Below are 14,320 nucleotides of genomic sequence, written 5' to 3' on the forward strand. Positions count from 1 at the left end.
AAACTTTATTACAAGGGCATCGCCAAGGTTACACAGATTCTATTGCAAGACAGATCCCTTTTCTCACATCCTGAACTGCACGGAGTGTGCTGACTTGGTTCTTCTTTTATGAAAGCGACTGATGAAAAAGATTTGAAAAATCGCTATTGCCTTCCGCTTCCTTATTTCATGTTTATTTAAAACCACCAGCACCTCACTCTTAAGTGCTCCGTTCGTCATTCCCAGAGAAAGGTTCCTTTGAAAAATCTCCCTTCTCAGTTTCCAACCTCAAGGCTCCCACCTCTGCCTAAATAAATAACTAACTCTGCCACCTGGGGATCAGGGCGGTTTTGCTGCAAGATTAGTAAGACAACTGCAGCAAGCAGCAGAAGAGTCGCGCCGGCAGAAGGAGGTCTGCGTACTTCCAACAGACCGGGTTCAGCCAGGGTCTGAGATAGTAGCAAAGCCCGGGGTGCGAAGAAGTGACACTCGGGACAGCAGGTCGTCCGTGCCACGGTGACCCAGAGTCTCGAGCAGCGTGCACGTGTGCGCGCCCCCTCCTGCACCCTCCAGCCGCCTCCGGGGACAGCCTCCGGGGACAGCCACCTGTCATTCACCGGCGGCGGCGCGGGCACGCCGAGGGGCGGGGCGGCGCCCAGCGCTCCCGGTGGAGGCCCAGCCGGCGGAGCCCGGCGTGCTGCAGCCATGGAGACACGACAGGTCCCTCCTCCGAATCTCACCCGGGCCCCCGCAGCCGCCGCCGATTGGTCGCCCTTTGCTCTCTGACCCGCCTCGCGGCCTTCCAGGCCGGCGCTTCCTGCTCGGGCGCCGCGCGGCGCTGCGGGCCCGGGGCGGAGCTCGGGTGGCGAGTGCGCGCCGCCGCCGCCGCCGCCGCCGCCGCGGAGCAGCCGCCGTGCCGGAGGAGGAGCCGCCGCCACGCCCTTCCCCTTCCTCCGCTCCTCCCCCGGCCCCCACAGCGCCCGCGGCCGGCCCAGCCAGCACTAGGGAGCAGCGGCGGCCGCGGCCGGCGGCCGAGTTGGGAGAATGCGGCGGCGCTCGCGGATGCTGCTCTGTTTCGCCTTCCTGTGGGTGCTGGGCATCGCCTACTACATGTACTCCGGGGGCGGCTCGGCGCTGGCCGGGGGCGCAGGCGGCGGCGCCGGCAGGAAGGTGAGTGGCGCGCCCCAGCTGCGCTCTGGCCCCGGCGCCCAGCCGGACCCCAGCGCCTGCCCGTCCCTCTGCTGCACCGTTGCGGCCCCCGACCCCTGTCCCGCGGCGGACCTCCCTCCCCACCCCCCGAAGGCTCCCCTCCGCTGCTCCTGCGGTCTACTGTCCCGATCTCTGCTTGGACCGCCTGCCCCCGTCCCGGGCCTCCCAAGCCCGTACCCAGAGCGGGGCTGCACCCGGCGCATCTGCGCGCCCAGGGCTCTGGAGAGGGCGACGCGTTGCTCGCCGGGTGGGCGTCTCCCTCTGTCTGTCCCACAGATTTTGGGTCCTAAACTGTCCCGCGGCAGGAAGTTTCGGGGTGGGGGTGTTGGAATGCACAACGGGGTGGAGGGAGAGGAGGGAGAGAGACGGCTGCCTCTCCAACGTGTCATGCACCGGAGAAGAGAAGAGTCGCAAGTTTCTTTACAGCCCAGCAATGAAAGCGGCTGCGAATGCTCGCTCCCTTGTCCCTGGCTACTCCGTGTGTCCGTGCCTCTTTTTTCTCTGTCCTTTACGTCTCGGGGCGAGGGCTCAAGGCACTTCTCCACGCGCAATAAAACCCCTGGGTCGCTGAAAGGTGGGGCGGGCCACTGTGTCCCTGAGCCCTGAACCAGGTCAGTCACGGCCATCTCCCTGGACTTTCCCCTGGCGGCCCCCGCGTTGCGCCGGCTACCTCGGCCCTGGCCCCTGCACGCGGGCGGGACGTGGCCTCCCGCGCTGGCTTTTCCTGGCTGCGGACTCCCCCCGCCCCCCCAACTCCATGCTGCGGCTTCAGACTGTCTATTCAATGAGTGTGTTGTTGGCCGGTGGCGCTAAGGCTCCAGGGAAAAGGCTGTGGGGACAGTGCAAGCCCCTTGGTGGCTCTGCGTTGGGAGCCTAGATTGAGAAGCCGGGATGATGTGGCTTGCTGGGAGAGCGCGGGGTTGGCTCAGGGCTAGGCTCCGGGCTCATGTGCCAGCCGGGTTGTGGCGTTTCGCTGGTTAATCGGCTTTGAAAACGTTATTTTTTTGGGAGTCCTGTATCCTTCAAGCTGTGGCCTTTGGTGTTAAGGCAGGTGGACAGCCGGTTGGGTAGGGCAACGAACTGGCATCCTGGAACAAGCCAAACGGAACTAATGATAAAGGACAGTTTAGCCTTGAGATCAGACCCCTGATGGTCACACTGAGGTTTGGCTGCTTCATTCATTCACCCCATTCATTCATTCATTCAATCAATCATTAATTCATTTATCTATCCATCTCCAGCTAATGGCCTTCGGTGGAGGTGGGTGTCTTTTGGTTCTTGGTCAGTTCATGGATTTGCCTTATCTAGAGAAGCAGTAAGCAAAAACACTGTCTGCGTGAAGTGGCCTCAGCTGCATTTGAGCTGCTGTTGTACTCAGCGCCCTTGTTAAGCCTCAGGTGTGAACCCAGAATCCCAGCATAGCCTTGCATAGGAGTGTGCATGCAGCCGGTGGCAGTGGTTGGGTCTTGGAAAACCATTCTAGCAGCGTTGAAGTGGAGTGATTTTTAAGAACTGTACTTCCCAGTAAAAGTGTGCCTTGGCCACTCACATAGCCTGGTGTACCCGTGAGACTTGGCAAAGCTTTCTGTCTTGCATGCAGAGGAAAGTAAACAAATCAGCTATCGTTCTTGGCATTTTACATTCTTGGCTTTGCCGCCTTCATTCATACAGGTGATTGGAAAGCAGCTGCGTGGTGTCAGCTGCCCAGAGGCTGGCTGGCTGTAGCTGCTGAGGGATTGGAAGGTCTGCCTTGTTGAAGTCTGCAGACCCCCCATAATGTGTGATCAGTAGTTGAAAAACAAGGCAAAACAAAACAGGAACCTGAGAACTCCTTGTAGCCTGGTGTAGGAAGGCGAGGGAGGCGGATGTACAGTTATGCCTGGATTGGTGACTTGGGACTCTGTTCTTTCTGTCAGTGGACCAAAAACATTTAATCCTGGCATTTAGAATGGTTTGGTGACTTGCTGGTTCACGGAGAGGTGTGTACATGCACTAGCTTTTGAAATTTCAGCAGCCTCATCAACTTAACTGTGGTGGGCCCTGCTGTAAAGAGTAGACGCTCTGAGATGGTTTCTGGAGGCAGTGGGTTGGACCCTGCTGGCCTGAGCCCTTACGCTAGGAAAACTGTGTGGTCTTCCTTCCTCCTGAACTGCTTCTGGAGCACTAGAAATCTGTCCCCATTTCGTCCTCATGATACAGGAGAACATATGGCTTGGTGAGCTTGGAAGGGGTGCACACGCAGCATGGTGAGGGAATGCATGTAAAGACAGAACACAGGCACTTGCTATATAGGTTTTAGAGGGAAGCGGGCTTACATTTCATCTCGTGTTGTTTCTTACTATCCCAGTCAGTGGATCCCGGGCCTCATTTAGCCCATTTCCCCACGTCCTGGCTGTCTTCATGGAATACCAGGCTTCAGAATCAGGCTATGGGGGTTGTCTGAGGGGAGCCTGCATGGGATTTCTGCTGCTTCAGCAGCCCGGGCTAGGCTTGTCTCTGTGTGCCCTGCCTGTTAAATAACTCATCGCAGAGCTGTTATTCTCTATTTGGCAAAACCCAGAAAGCCAGCTCACCTCAGATTGCAGATTTAATAAACTAAGCAGGAATGAGTGCTGAAAACCCACCCCAGGCACTGCTGCACTGCTCAGGGTGTTGTGTGTGTGTGTGTGTGTGTGTGTGCGCGCGCGCGAAAGCAATTTATGCATAATATCAGTTAAGATTACATTTCATTTACATTTGTGAAGCCTCCTCCACCCCAATACTTCCTATTTGGCTTTTTCTCTCCAAACCGATGATTTGCACTTCAAGGTTGCCTTTCCTAGGAGCATGATAATTTTAATCTTGCCAAGGCCTCCCTGGGCCCCCGTCTGTTGGTGGTGAGTGGGGCCACAGAGGAGAGGACAGCCTTCCCTTGGAAATGAGACTGCCTTTGGGTCTAGTGTAGCTGTGTAGGGTGGTAAGGGGTGGGCTCTGCAGGATGTGAAGAACCATCCGTGCAGATAAACTGTGCCAAGCCTGTGACACCCAGCCTTGGCTCCTCCCACACGCTTGGTACTTGGGGGGAAGTGATGTGGAGACAAGGGGACCCAGGCCCCACCACAGTCCCCGCTGCTTCACAGGGTAGCAGTGCCATTCCTGCCAGAGCCAACACAGGTGCTGCAGCCCTTGCTTTCCTGAACAATGGTGGTGGGTGTGGGGGTGTTCTCAGAATCTTGCGGGAGGCAGCGGGGATGGAGTGGGCGTCTTCCTAGAATATTAAAAGGACCTCACAGGGCCGGTGAGTTGGCCCTCAGCAGGTGAAGTTGGAGAAGGCATCTGGGAACAAATTGTCAAGATTGTTTCAAGTGCCAGTTTGGTTAATCCCAGGGACCCAGTGATGTTTTTGAGCTGGATGGTGTGCATCCAAATGAAGGGAAGTGGTCCAGATTGACATTCCAGTACTGGGTGAGACATGGCTCTCTACTTTCTGCTGAGTGACTGCTACCGAAGTCTTGATCTGGATCCTCATTTCCTAATCCTTACAGTGGGGAATAATCACTCTGGCTTTGTGGCCCTTGTATGACAATTCAGGACTTTAACTGTTTTAGATAAACAAGATGCATGAAAATCCTAACCAGCTCTTTAGACAAATGGAGTGAGCCAGGAATCTCAAGTGTCCTCTTGATTGCCACAAGTTGTTGATGTCTTTCTTCTTTGATCCTTCACCCGTGCCCCTGAGGTCTACCTGATTGGTTTGTCTGGGGCTTGTACTATGAGCCTTTGGTTGAAGGCGGATCAGGACTGGCTGTCCTGAGTCATCCACCTGGGCTAGCTCTTTGGCCCCTCCAGGTGGACTCAGAGCACATTTGCCATTAGTGGATTGCTCAGCAAGAGAGGGCGCTCAGGACACAGCAGTTGGAATGGCGCTGGTGGTTGTGTCCTTGAGTGGGGTCTGCTGTGGTGGGGAGGGAGGTTGTGGGCTGTCCTGTAACCCGGCTGCAGTCAGGAGGGGACATAGATACAGTCACAGGTGGCGTGCATGGTTAGGCTGAGCTTCTGGCTGCCACTCACTTTAATTACTCTTAGTAGATGTGGATTGGATGCAAGGTACTGGGGTGGACACAGCACACATTGCCATGTATTATTGGGGTTTAAAGACAATGCATTTGAAATGAGAATTCGGAACCATGTTAGGGAGAACAACAGGGGAGGAAAACACAATACAGCCAGAGAATCTGGCAAATGATGTTGTGTTATAAACTTTTCCTCTTTAAAGAAAGTGGGATTTCCATATTCTGAAGTTGTGTTGTGGCTGCCTGCAAGCGCTCCAACATAATGGAAACAGATTGTGACTGATAAACAGAACAAAAATAACAAGCCCTTCCCTGGGCCCTCCAACACCCACGAGGAAGAAGCTGTTGCAGCTGGGGTAGAGTGGGTTTGCCTTGCTCAGGGGCCCCTCAACTTCTGGGATTTGGTGGAGTGGAAGCTCATAAGGGTTTCATAGAAGCCACAGATTCTCTGTACAGTTTCTGTGTCAGAAGGAGAGAGAGAAAGAGGGTCAACAAAACACACTGTGGGGGAGTTGAACACATAGGTTTTCATGGCTGCTGCTCACATTTTGCAGGTTTCTGAGAAGGGAAAAGTCCTTCTGGGAAGATGCCAGTTTAATTGTCAAAGTGGGCAAGGCTGCTGCAACTTCGAACAATGCCAAGGGCAGTGAGCTTGATGGAAGGATATGGGGACCCAACTACTAGCTGGAGTAGGCTATGGGGTGCTGGCTGAGATCCTGGGAACTAGGCAGGATGTTCCTGGGGAAGATCTGCGAGGTCTCCTAGGGAGCCCTGCTCCCAGCTCCCCAGGTCCCCTTTGGATGCTTCCCTCCTGGTGAAGCCTGTCCTGGCAGCGCTGTTTGCATACATGCTTGCTGCCGAGATGGCTGTGCCTGGTAGCTCTCCAGACGGGATACGCTCCCGAGCATCCATGTCGTGTGGGTTTCCTGGGGAAATTCTTCCTTGCTGGTGGCTCAGTGCACAGTCTGCTTGGGAACCCCGGGGGGGGGGGGGGGCGGTCTTTGGGCTGCAGCTGCTTGGCCTCTTTTCTTGTCACCCCTTCCCATATCCAGCAGTGAGAGGGTTCACTGCTGCCACCTCCAAGCCTCTTTGGGACCTGCTTTGTCCTGCTTGTGTGACCCTCCTAACATACGTGCCTCTTGGTCAGGACCAGGGCCTGGAGGGTCGCCTTCTTTTTGTGTGGGTCTCTGGTGCTATGCTGCCATTGGAAAGCGTTGTTCCACTTTGGTTACCCTATGAGTACTTTGCCTTGTGGGCTTCCTTATTGACACAGTTTCTTAAGGAAAACCCTCCTGAATGAATGCCAGCATGGGCTGGGCCTGACCAGAAGCTGTCCTCCCTGGAGGATTACATCGGCTGTGAGCTCTCATTGCCCTCAGAGTGGAACTTGACCTTGACCTCTTTTTTTTGGAGTACAGATTCTCTGCTCTTTGGCCCTGGGCTTGATTTTAAGGATTAGCTCCTGGTGTGCAGTGCACCTGTCTAGTCAGGAAAGCCTTTCCTTCCTTCCTCAATTGTAGACTCATGGCCTGTTTTTAGAACTTTTAGGCAACAAAACAAAACAAACTCAGGCTTAAGACACTACTCAGTCCTCTCTGGTGGGAGCCTGTCACCCCCAGTCCTTTCCTGGGGCTCCCCGCCCCAGGTGGGTAGCTCTGTGCTCCTCCCTGGCCTCTGCCAGGGGAAGAAGCAGGTGGCAGTTTGTCCTGCCCAGTAGTATGGGTCCCGGCAGCCTATGTTGTCTTCTGCAGATTGGGTTTCTTGGCATCCAGAAATGTAGATCATAGTGATTGATCAGTGCTATAATCAGGGGAAAAAACAGGAGTGGTCACTCTTGGACTTACGTCTAAAATCCCCCTGTCTGCTGATATAGGCTGTGAGGCCAGTGCAGCAGGTGTGCTACTCAGGCAGGGCTCAGCCTGCTCCTGCTCCAGCCACCTCTCCAGTGAACTGTCCATCCTGGCTCCATCCCGGCAGCTCTCAGAGCGCAGGGCGGCCTCTCCTAGTTGCCTCCTGTGGACCAGCTGACCCTACCAGGGCTTCCAGTCCCTGTCCGTATCTCTCAGCGAGGAAGAGTAGCCAGGTGGGCTAGAGCAAAGTTAGGACTTTGCCAGAGCCCACATGGTGCCATGTGTTTAGGCAGGGACAATAGTACCTTGGTGGGCAGTGCTGGATCTAACTCAGCCTTTCTTGGACATTGGTGCTTGGGTGGGTCTTCCTTACACTGTGTGACATTAGCAGCTCTCCCAGCCTCTGCCCACTGGATGCTGGGACCAATCCTCTGCCACTCCAAAGCTGCTGATGACCAAAACTGCCTACACATCCTGCCATGAGACCCAGCAGCGGGGGCAGGCGGCAGAATCACCTGCAGTGAAGAAGCAGGTCTGGAGTCGCTGCTGACTGTGGTCTCATTTTTTGTCCTTGGGGATGTAGAGCTAGGGACAGAACCTCAAGACAGAATAAGTCTGTGTGCCAGGCATGAGGAGCCACCATCATGAGTTTTCAGTTTTTCACAATTGGATCAGCACTTTCCCATGCTGTGTGCCAGGCATGGTCTGCACCCTTTACAAGGTGTTCATGTATCCACTCTCCTGGCATCCCTGTAATTTCTCCCACATACCTGATGGTGACTTGCTCAGAGCCCCAGCGCTGTCAGACCCTAGACCCAGGGTTGTCTGCTGGGAGAGCTCTCCCTCGTGGGACCACTGCCGACAGTGGCAGCTTGTGCACCGTGGAGGACTGAGGGTGTGCTGAGCCCTTGCTGGTGGGTGGTGTGGGTACTACCCACTCTTGCTCCTGAGGCTTCTTGTACCCCTGTCTTGCTTTGGTAGCCTGCGGGTCCCCCCACAGCTGTTAGAAGATGATTCTGGAGGCTTTCTCTGTGCAAATGTACACAGGTCATGCTTAGGTAGCAGTGTTGGACTGTTTAGCCCTCTTCTTCCACAAAATGTATGTTCTTCTAAAAGAAAAACAGGTTCTGTTCCTTTCACTCACTCATTCCCCCCACCCCCCTTTTTTTGAGATGTAGTTATTTATTTGAAAGGCAGGTACAGAGAGAGAGGAAGAGAGTCTCCAAGGGCGCAAGAGCCCATAGAATTGAGCCATCCTTCGCTGGTTTCCCAGGCCACCAGCAGGGAGCTTGGTGGAAAGCGGAGCAGCTGGGAAAGGAAATGGCACTCATATGGGATACTGGCAGCTGCTCTACCCACCATGCTGTAATGCTGGCCTCATCTTTCATTCATTCTTTGAGTATATCTTGAGCACCTACTCTCTGCTGGACCTGGCGTGCGTATTTGGGAAAACCGCAATGAACAGAGCAGACACCATGTCACTGTGCTTGTGGAAGTTTTAATTTTGGCATGAGCCAGGTGTAGGGGGAGCTAGATATTGAGATAATACACTTCATGGTGTGGTCAAAGGTGCTGTGATATAGTGGAGCAATGCCAAGGGGTTAGGAATGAGGGCTGGGAAGTAGGCTGCACTATTACATTGATGGTCGCCCAGCCTCATGAGGGAGGTTCTCTCTGAGCAGACCTGAATGGAGATTGGAGGGGGAAAGCCCTATGTCTCACCACTTGGTGTGTGTGTGTGTGTAAGAGGGGTAAAGATCTCTGTACTCCTCTGTACTTCCTGGTTTTGCATGCTAGTAAATGAGCTATTTTCCATCCCCAAAGGCCTTTGGTTTTCCAATGGAGCCTCATCATGGTCGCCCCCTCGGTTCTTGTTCCATCTGATCTCCTGGGTAATTTGTGTTCAAGTCATGGTCGAGATGCAAAGCCCACCCAGATGCCCCCTGCTGCCGATAGCTTCGCAGTCTCATGTCTTGATTCCTGAGGTTTGGCTGTGTGAGCTCTCTGTTCTCAGGCACACCAATGGCAGGACACAGCAGGCCTGGTGGGTGCTGTCCGTACATGCTGTTGTCTAATGAGAAGTCTTGCAGGGACTCTCAGTGCTGGCACCAGCAAACATTTCTGCCGTGATATGACCCTTGGAGCTGCTGTGGGTGACCTGGGTTCACTGATTCACACTTGTGAGAAACCAGAGGGCAGAGGCCTGCCCGGTTCCTGAGTCCTGGACAGGGTGTTCCTGGTAGCGTGGGTCGTTTTGCGAGCCTTTGATCCGTGGATATAGTGGATCAAAGCCTCTGTGGAGAAGTGGAGTGCTGGCAGATACCTAGCTCTTCCTGGTTCTCAAAGCAAGAGCGTCCAGTTCCTCTCTGTAGAGGCCACTGACATTGATGAGGGTGTAATTAGGTACTTCATGGGGTCAGTACCGTGCATGCCTCTGGATGAAATAGCTGGGAGGGGATGTAAAGAGCCGGTCATTTCAGCAATTTACCCACTCAAGGATGGCTTACATGTGTCTGTCTCTTCTGAGGCAGGTCTAGGGAGTGAGCCTGCATTTTTTTTTCCTTTCCTGAAAGGTGCTGTTCTTAGAGAAATGACAGATCTCAACTGAAAGGTCTTCCTTTCCCAGCTGAATTGCCCCGAGATAGCTCGAGGAGCTTGTGCAGATGAAAGGCCTATATTTTGGAGGTGCCCATAAATTAAGCACCTTGTTATTAGGATTTGGCTAAGTGTGGGTGACCCTGGTATTGGGGAATTTATACAGCTCTGCTGGATGGTGAACTGCTTGGTATGATGTGGGACACCTTGGAGTCTAATTGACCCTGTGCTTTTGGCTTCAAGGCTTCCCCATTAACCTAGATATTTGGAGTTTTTGCTCTGCCAGTTTTAAGTTTCACTATCAACCCCTCTGTGCCTCTGCCCTGCCCTGCCCTGCCCTCCCCGCCCTGCCCCTCCCTGCCCCGCCCTGCCTCATCCACCCGTCTATCCCTTGCCTTAGTAAATTTGCCCCTTACCTTCTTCTCTGTTGACCATTGCTGGTGTCACCTTTTCCATCAACTCTTAAGATGCCATTGTTTGTGAAACATGGCATTATTTTCTGTACCCCTGGGAAAGAGAAAAGCACCATCAACTGAAGTGTGGCACAATGGCTGTTCATTGGCCAATGTTTTTTTAATTTTCTGCTTGTTGAAGGAGCTCTTTCTGACTTAATTAGAGATTGATCTCCCCATATATCACTCCTATAAGTGAAATATGTTGAATCTGGTGTTGCCGATACTCGTTCAGAGATGCCGACTCAGAAACATTGGCTGGTGTGTGTTTTTCTCAAATGGAATCATCTACCAAGCAGCCAAGTGCATTGATGATATAGGATTTCCTAAAAAAACAAACACCGGGGCCTGGCGCGATAGGCTAGCAGCTAAACTCCTTGCCTTGAACGTGCCAGGATCCCACATGGCCGCTGGTTCTAATCCCGGCAGCTCCAGTTCCCATCCAGCTCTCTGCTTGTGGTCTGGGGAAGCAGTTGAGGACAGCCCAAAGCCTTGGGACCCTGTGCCTGTGTGGGAGACCTGAAGGAAGTTCCTGGCTCCTGGCTCCAGATCGGCGCAAGCACGAGCCATTGCAGTCACTTGGGGAATGAATCTTCGGACGAAAGACCTTACTTTCTGTCTCTCCTCCTCTCAGTATATCTGACTTTGTAATAAAAATAAATAAATCTTTTAAAAAAAAAAGCAAGCAACAACAAAAAAGAGACACATGTAGCTATTGACTCCAGACTCTTGAGACAATTCAGTAGTTACATGGAGCCCTCCAACTTTAGATGCTCCTGGGAATTTTAACTAACTCCACCAGCTCTCCATCTGTTCCTGTGCCATGATGACTTGGTTTCTAGAGACCAACAGTGTTGTATTGTCTCTGAGATCTTCTCCCAAGCCATTGACATGTGTCCTGCGGACATGATAAGACAGCCATGGGGGTGCTGGGTGGGAGTCATCAGGGCCTGACCCTGCCATTAACAGGGTCTGATGTAGTAGTCTAGTGGCTTAAGTCTTTGCCTTACATGTGCCAGGATTCCATATAGGTACCGGTTCTAATCCTGGTGGCTCTGCTTCCTGTCCAGCTCCCTGTTATGGCCTGCGAAAGCAGTCAAGGACACCCAAAGCCTTGGGATCCTGCACCCCTTTGTGAGACTCAGAAGAGCCTCCTGGCTCCTGGCTTCAGATCAGCACAGCTTTGGTTGTTGTGGCCACTTGGGGAATGACTCAATGGACCTCAATAGACAGAAGATCTTCCTCTCTATCTCTCCTCCTTTCCATGTATTCGCCTTTCCAATAAAAATAAATCTTTACAAAAAAAAGTAAAGAAATCCTTAATAGGGTCAGATACCATGGCTCAGTGCAAAATCCTCACCTTACATGTGCCAGATCCCATATGGGTGTCTGTTCATGTCCCAGCTGCTCCACTTCCCATCCTGCTTGTGGCCTGGGAGAGCAGTGGAGGGTGGCCCAAAGCCTTGGAACCCTACACCCATGTAGGAGGCCTGGAAGAAGATCCTAGCTTTGGATCAGCTTTAGCTTCGACCATTGTGCAGTCATTTAGGGGGTGAGTTAGGGGACAGAAGACCTTCCTCTCTGTTCCTTTTTGTAAATCTGCCTTTCCAATAAAAATAAATAAATCCTTAAAGGAAAAAAAAAAGATGTCCTTAACAGTGATATCCATCCCAGTCATGTTATGCTGTGGGTGGGGGAGGAAGATGCAAGTGGAGACGCAGGAAGGGCATCTTAGAGTTGACCAGTTGATGGCCTCATTTTTTCTCATGTATCTGATTGTTCACGTTTCTGAGAATTCACTGGGATGTCTGTGCCTGAGAAAGTAAACCAGCAGCTCCTGCTTGAATGTCTGAAGTACTTGTGCATGTTCCTTTGGTCCCTGAGCAGCGGACCCGCCTGAGGCTCATTTCTCAGCATTTCTTGTACACAGGTTGGCTTGTTGCCGGCTGGCTTCTTGGCCAAACAACACCAGGTTTCCACTCTGATCACCCCCCAGAGTTCATGGTGCATGTTCTATGACCTGGAACACAGTCTTCTTTATATCTCTATGTTTGTCTTCCTTTGTCTTCATGTGTTTTAATATTTGTGTTCTTTTGGCCAGTTTTCACTTGTCCGTGGTACTTCTACTAATTAAAAGTGATACATTAGAGACTGCGGATGATTTGGGAAGCATGCAAAAGAAGCCTTTTTAACAAACATTCTTCCTTTTTGTTCCTCTACCAAGACATTATTGCTAAAGCCTCATGTTCTACACCACATTTGTAAGTGAGAAATGTTGGCAAATATATGAGACTGCATATTTTCTGTAAGGTGTAATTCGTGGTAACTTCAAATTTATATCAGCCTCGTCGCTGGGATGCCTGCAATGCTTTAAAACTATTGCTCATTTATCTTGCTTTTCAGCACGCACAGTAAGAATGTCAGGAATGAATTTTCTTCCTGGGTTCACGCAGACAGCTTCTGATAGAGCCCAAGGTTATTAGCTTGCCCCACAGGCTACACAGTAGCAGAATGGGGCTGGAATTTCAGTGTTTCTCCGAGCACCTGACCTGTAGATTTGGAGAAAGTGCTCCAGCTGTCCTGGTTTTGGACCTGCTGCCCCTTAACATCAGAAGCTGCCCACAGCACGTACGTCTCCCTCCCGGTCGGTGCAGAGCTGCAGCTTCTGGCCTCAGAGGTGCCGATTGCTGGGGCCGGTGCTCATCCAAGTCGTTTCTACTGAAACTGCTAATGTGTTTGAGAGCAAGAAGCCAAAGCCGGGAGAGCGGTACAGCCTGGGTTCTTGGGTGGTTGGAGCTGGGCCTGAGGCCCGGCCTCATAAAGGGGGCAGAACCGTGGCCATCAAGACCTCATAAATGAGCTCATGTAGGCAGGCGAGAACTCACGGAGAATGTCCGTGTATAGAGGGCCCTCTGTGTGCAGTTGGGTAACTCAGGAGGCCACACAGAAATAACGGGGGTCACCAAGCAATTGCCCAGCAAGATGAATTGGATGTCTTCTGTTTTTTAAAAGAAAGATTAGGGTTCCCACTCCCACCCTACCCCCACCGCCCCATCCTTGGGGATAAATATGCCTTGAGGCATGTGATTGTTGCTGTAGATTTTGTGCCCAAAATGTTGAGTTTTTAAAAGTTTTTAAAAATTTCTTTTAAATTTTATTTTTATTAATGTGTACATAGTTGATTAGGGCTGGAGGGATCAGGGATTAAGGGAAAGCAGATGAGATCATTATTTCCACATTTTTTTCTTCTTCCTGTATCTGGTGGAGGGGGTAGATAAAGAGAGAAGCTGTACCCAGCCTCCCAACCACCTCAGTACCTGGGGATGGGGAATGGCCTTCTGACATCATCTTCAGGTGGTTTCGAAAATTCTGACATGCTGTCGAGCTCACAGATGGAAGGATGAGGAAATCCTTCCAAGGTCATTTGGCTGAGATACTCCACCTAAGAATCTCCATTTGCCCAGAAATTTGCTGTCAAGCTCTTCTGTAGTAGTTGACCAATATGTCTGCCCTTCTTCTGCTGTGGTACCAGATGTCCTCTGCAGGATCCAGTCGACTGTTATTTCGTCCATGTGTGTTTGGGTATGCTGTCCATTGCACCATCTTTATAGCAACCGAGGAGGCCCAATTTAGATACTTGAGCTCCACTGTCCTGCCACTCTCCCGACATGGGTTTTATTTTAAAGAATTTCTTTCCTAACTGGTAAGGGGAACACATTTGTTTCTGGTGATGTAGTAAGTCTGTTTGTGTGTTTATTCTTTATTCCATCCTCGGAAGGTACTGGACCACATCACCCAATATGCCATAGTCGTTCTGAAGCCAGTCTCTCATCAGCGCCATAAGACATTGTTTTAGGTCACAGTGGAGAGGAGGCGTCTGTAGGGCTCTTGTGTATATGTGGGCTGAGGGTAGGGCAGAGGGGGGTTCTGAGCCGTAAGCACCCAGGGAGCAGTTTTGACACCCAGCCTTGTTGGGACAGAGAGGCCCTAAGTCTGGAAATGCATGCATGTAGCCTGGGGTATCTCCTGGTAGGTAGGTCGGTGACTGTAGGCAAGCCTCTTAGCCTTTCCATGCCTCAGCTTCCTCGTTCACCTCTGTCATCAGGTCACTCATTGAAGACTAAACCAGCACGCTCCAGGTGCTTGGCGTGGAGCCTGGTACACTCATAGCTTGTGCTGAGAA

The 14,320-nt window shown here is 52.1% G+C and overlaps 1 protein-coding gene across 1 annotated transcript in view; it reads left to right on the forward strand.

Moving 5' to 3' along the window:
• The first annotated feature begins 935 nt into the window (after nt 1-935).
• GALNT2 (polypeptide N-acetylgalactosaminyltransferase 2) overlaps nt 936-14,320 on the forward strand; it is a 171,052-nt gene continuing 157,667 nt past the window's right edge. The window contains exon 1 of the mRNA XM_040968047.1: nt 936-1,149. Coding sequence (XP_040823981.1) covers nt 1,024-1,149 — 126 coding nt within the window. The 5' untranslated portion in view covers nt 936-1,023. The remainder of the gene's footprint in view (nt 1,150-14,320) is intronic.

This window comes from Ochotona curzoniae, unplaced genomic scaffold, assembly GCF_017591425.1.
Source record: "Ochotona curzoniae isolate NIBS_2020 unplaced genomic scaffold, NIBS_Ocur_1.0 scaffold_4683, whole genome shotgun sequence".
NCBI classification, from domain to species: Eukaryota; Metazoa; Chordata; class Mammalia; order Lagomorpha; family Ochotonidae; genus Ochotona; species Ochotona curzoniae.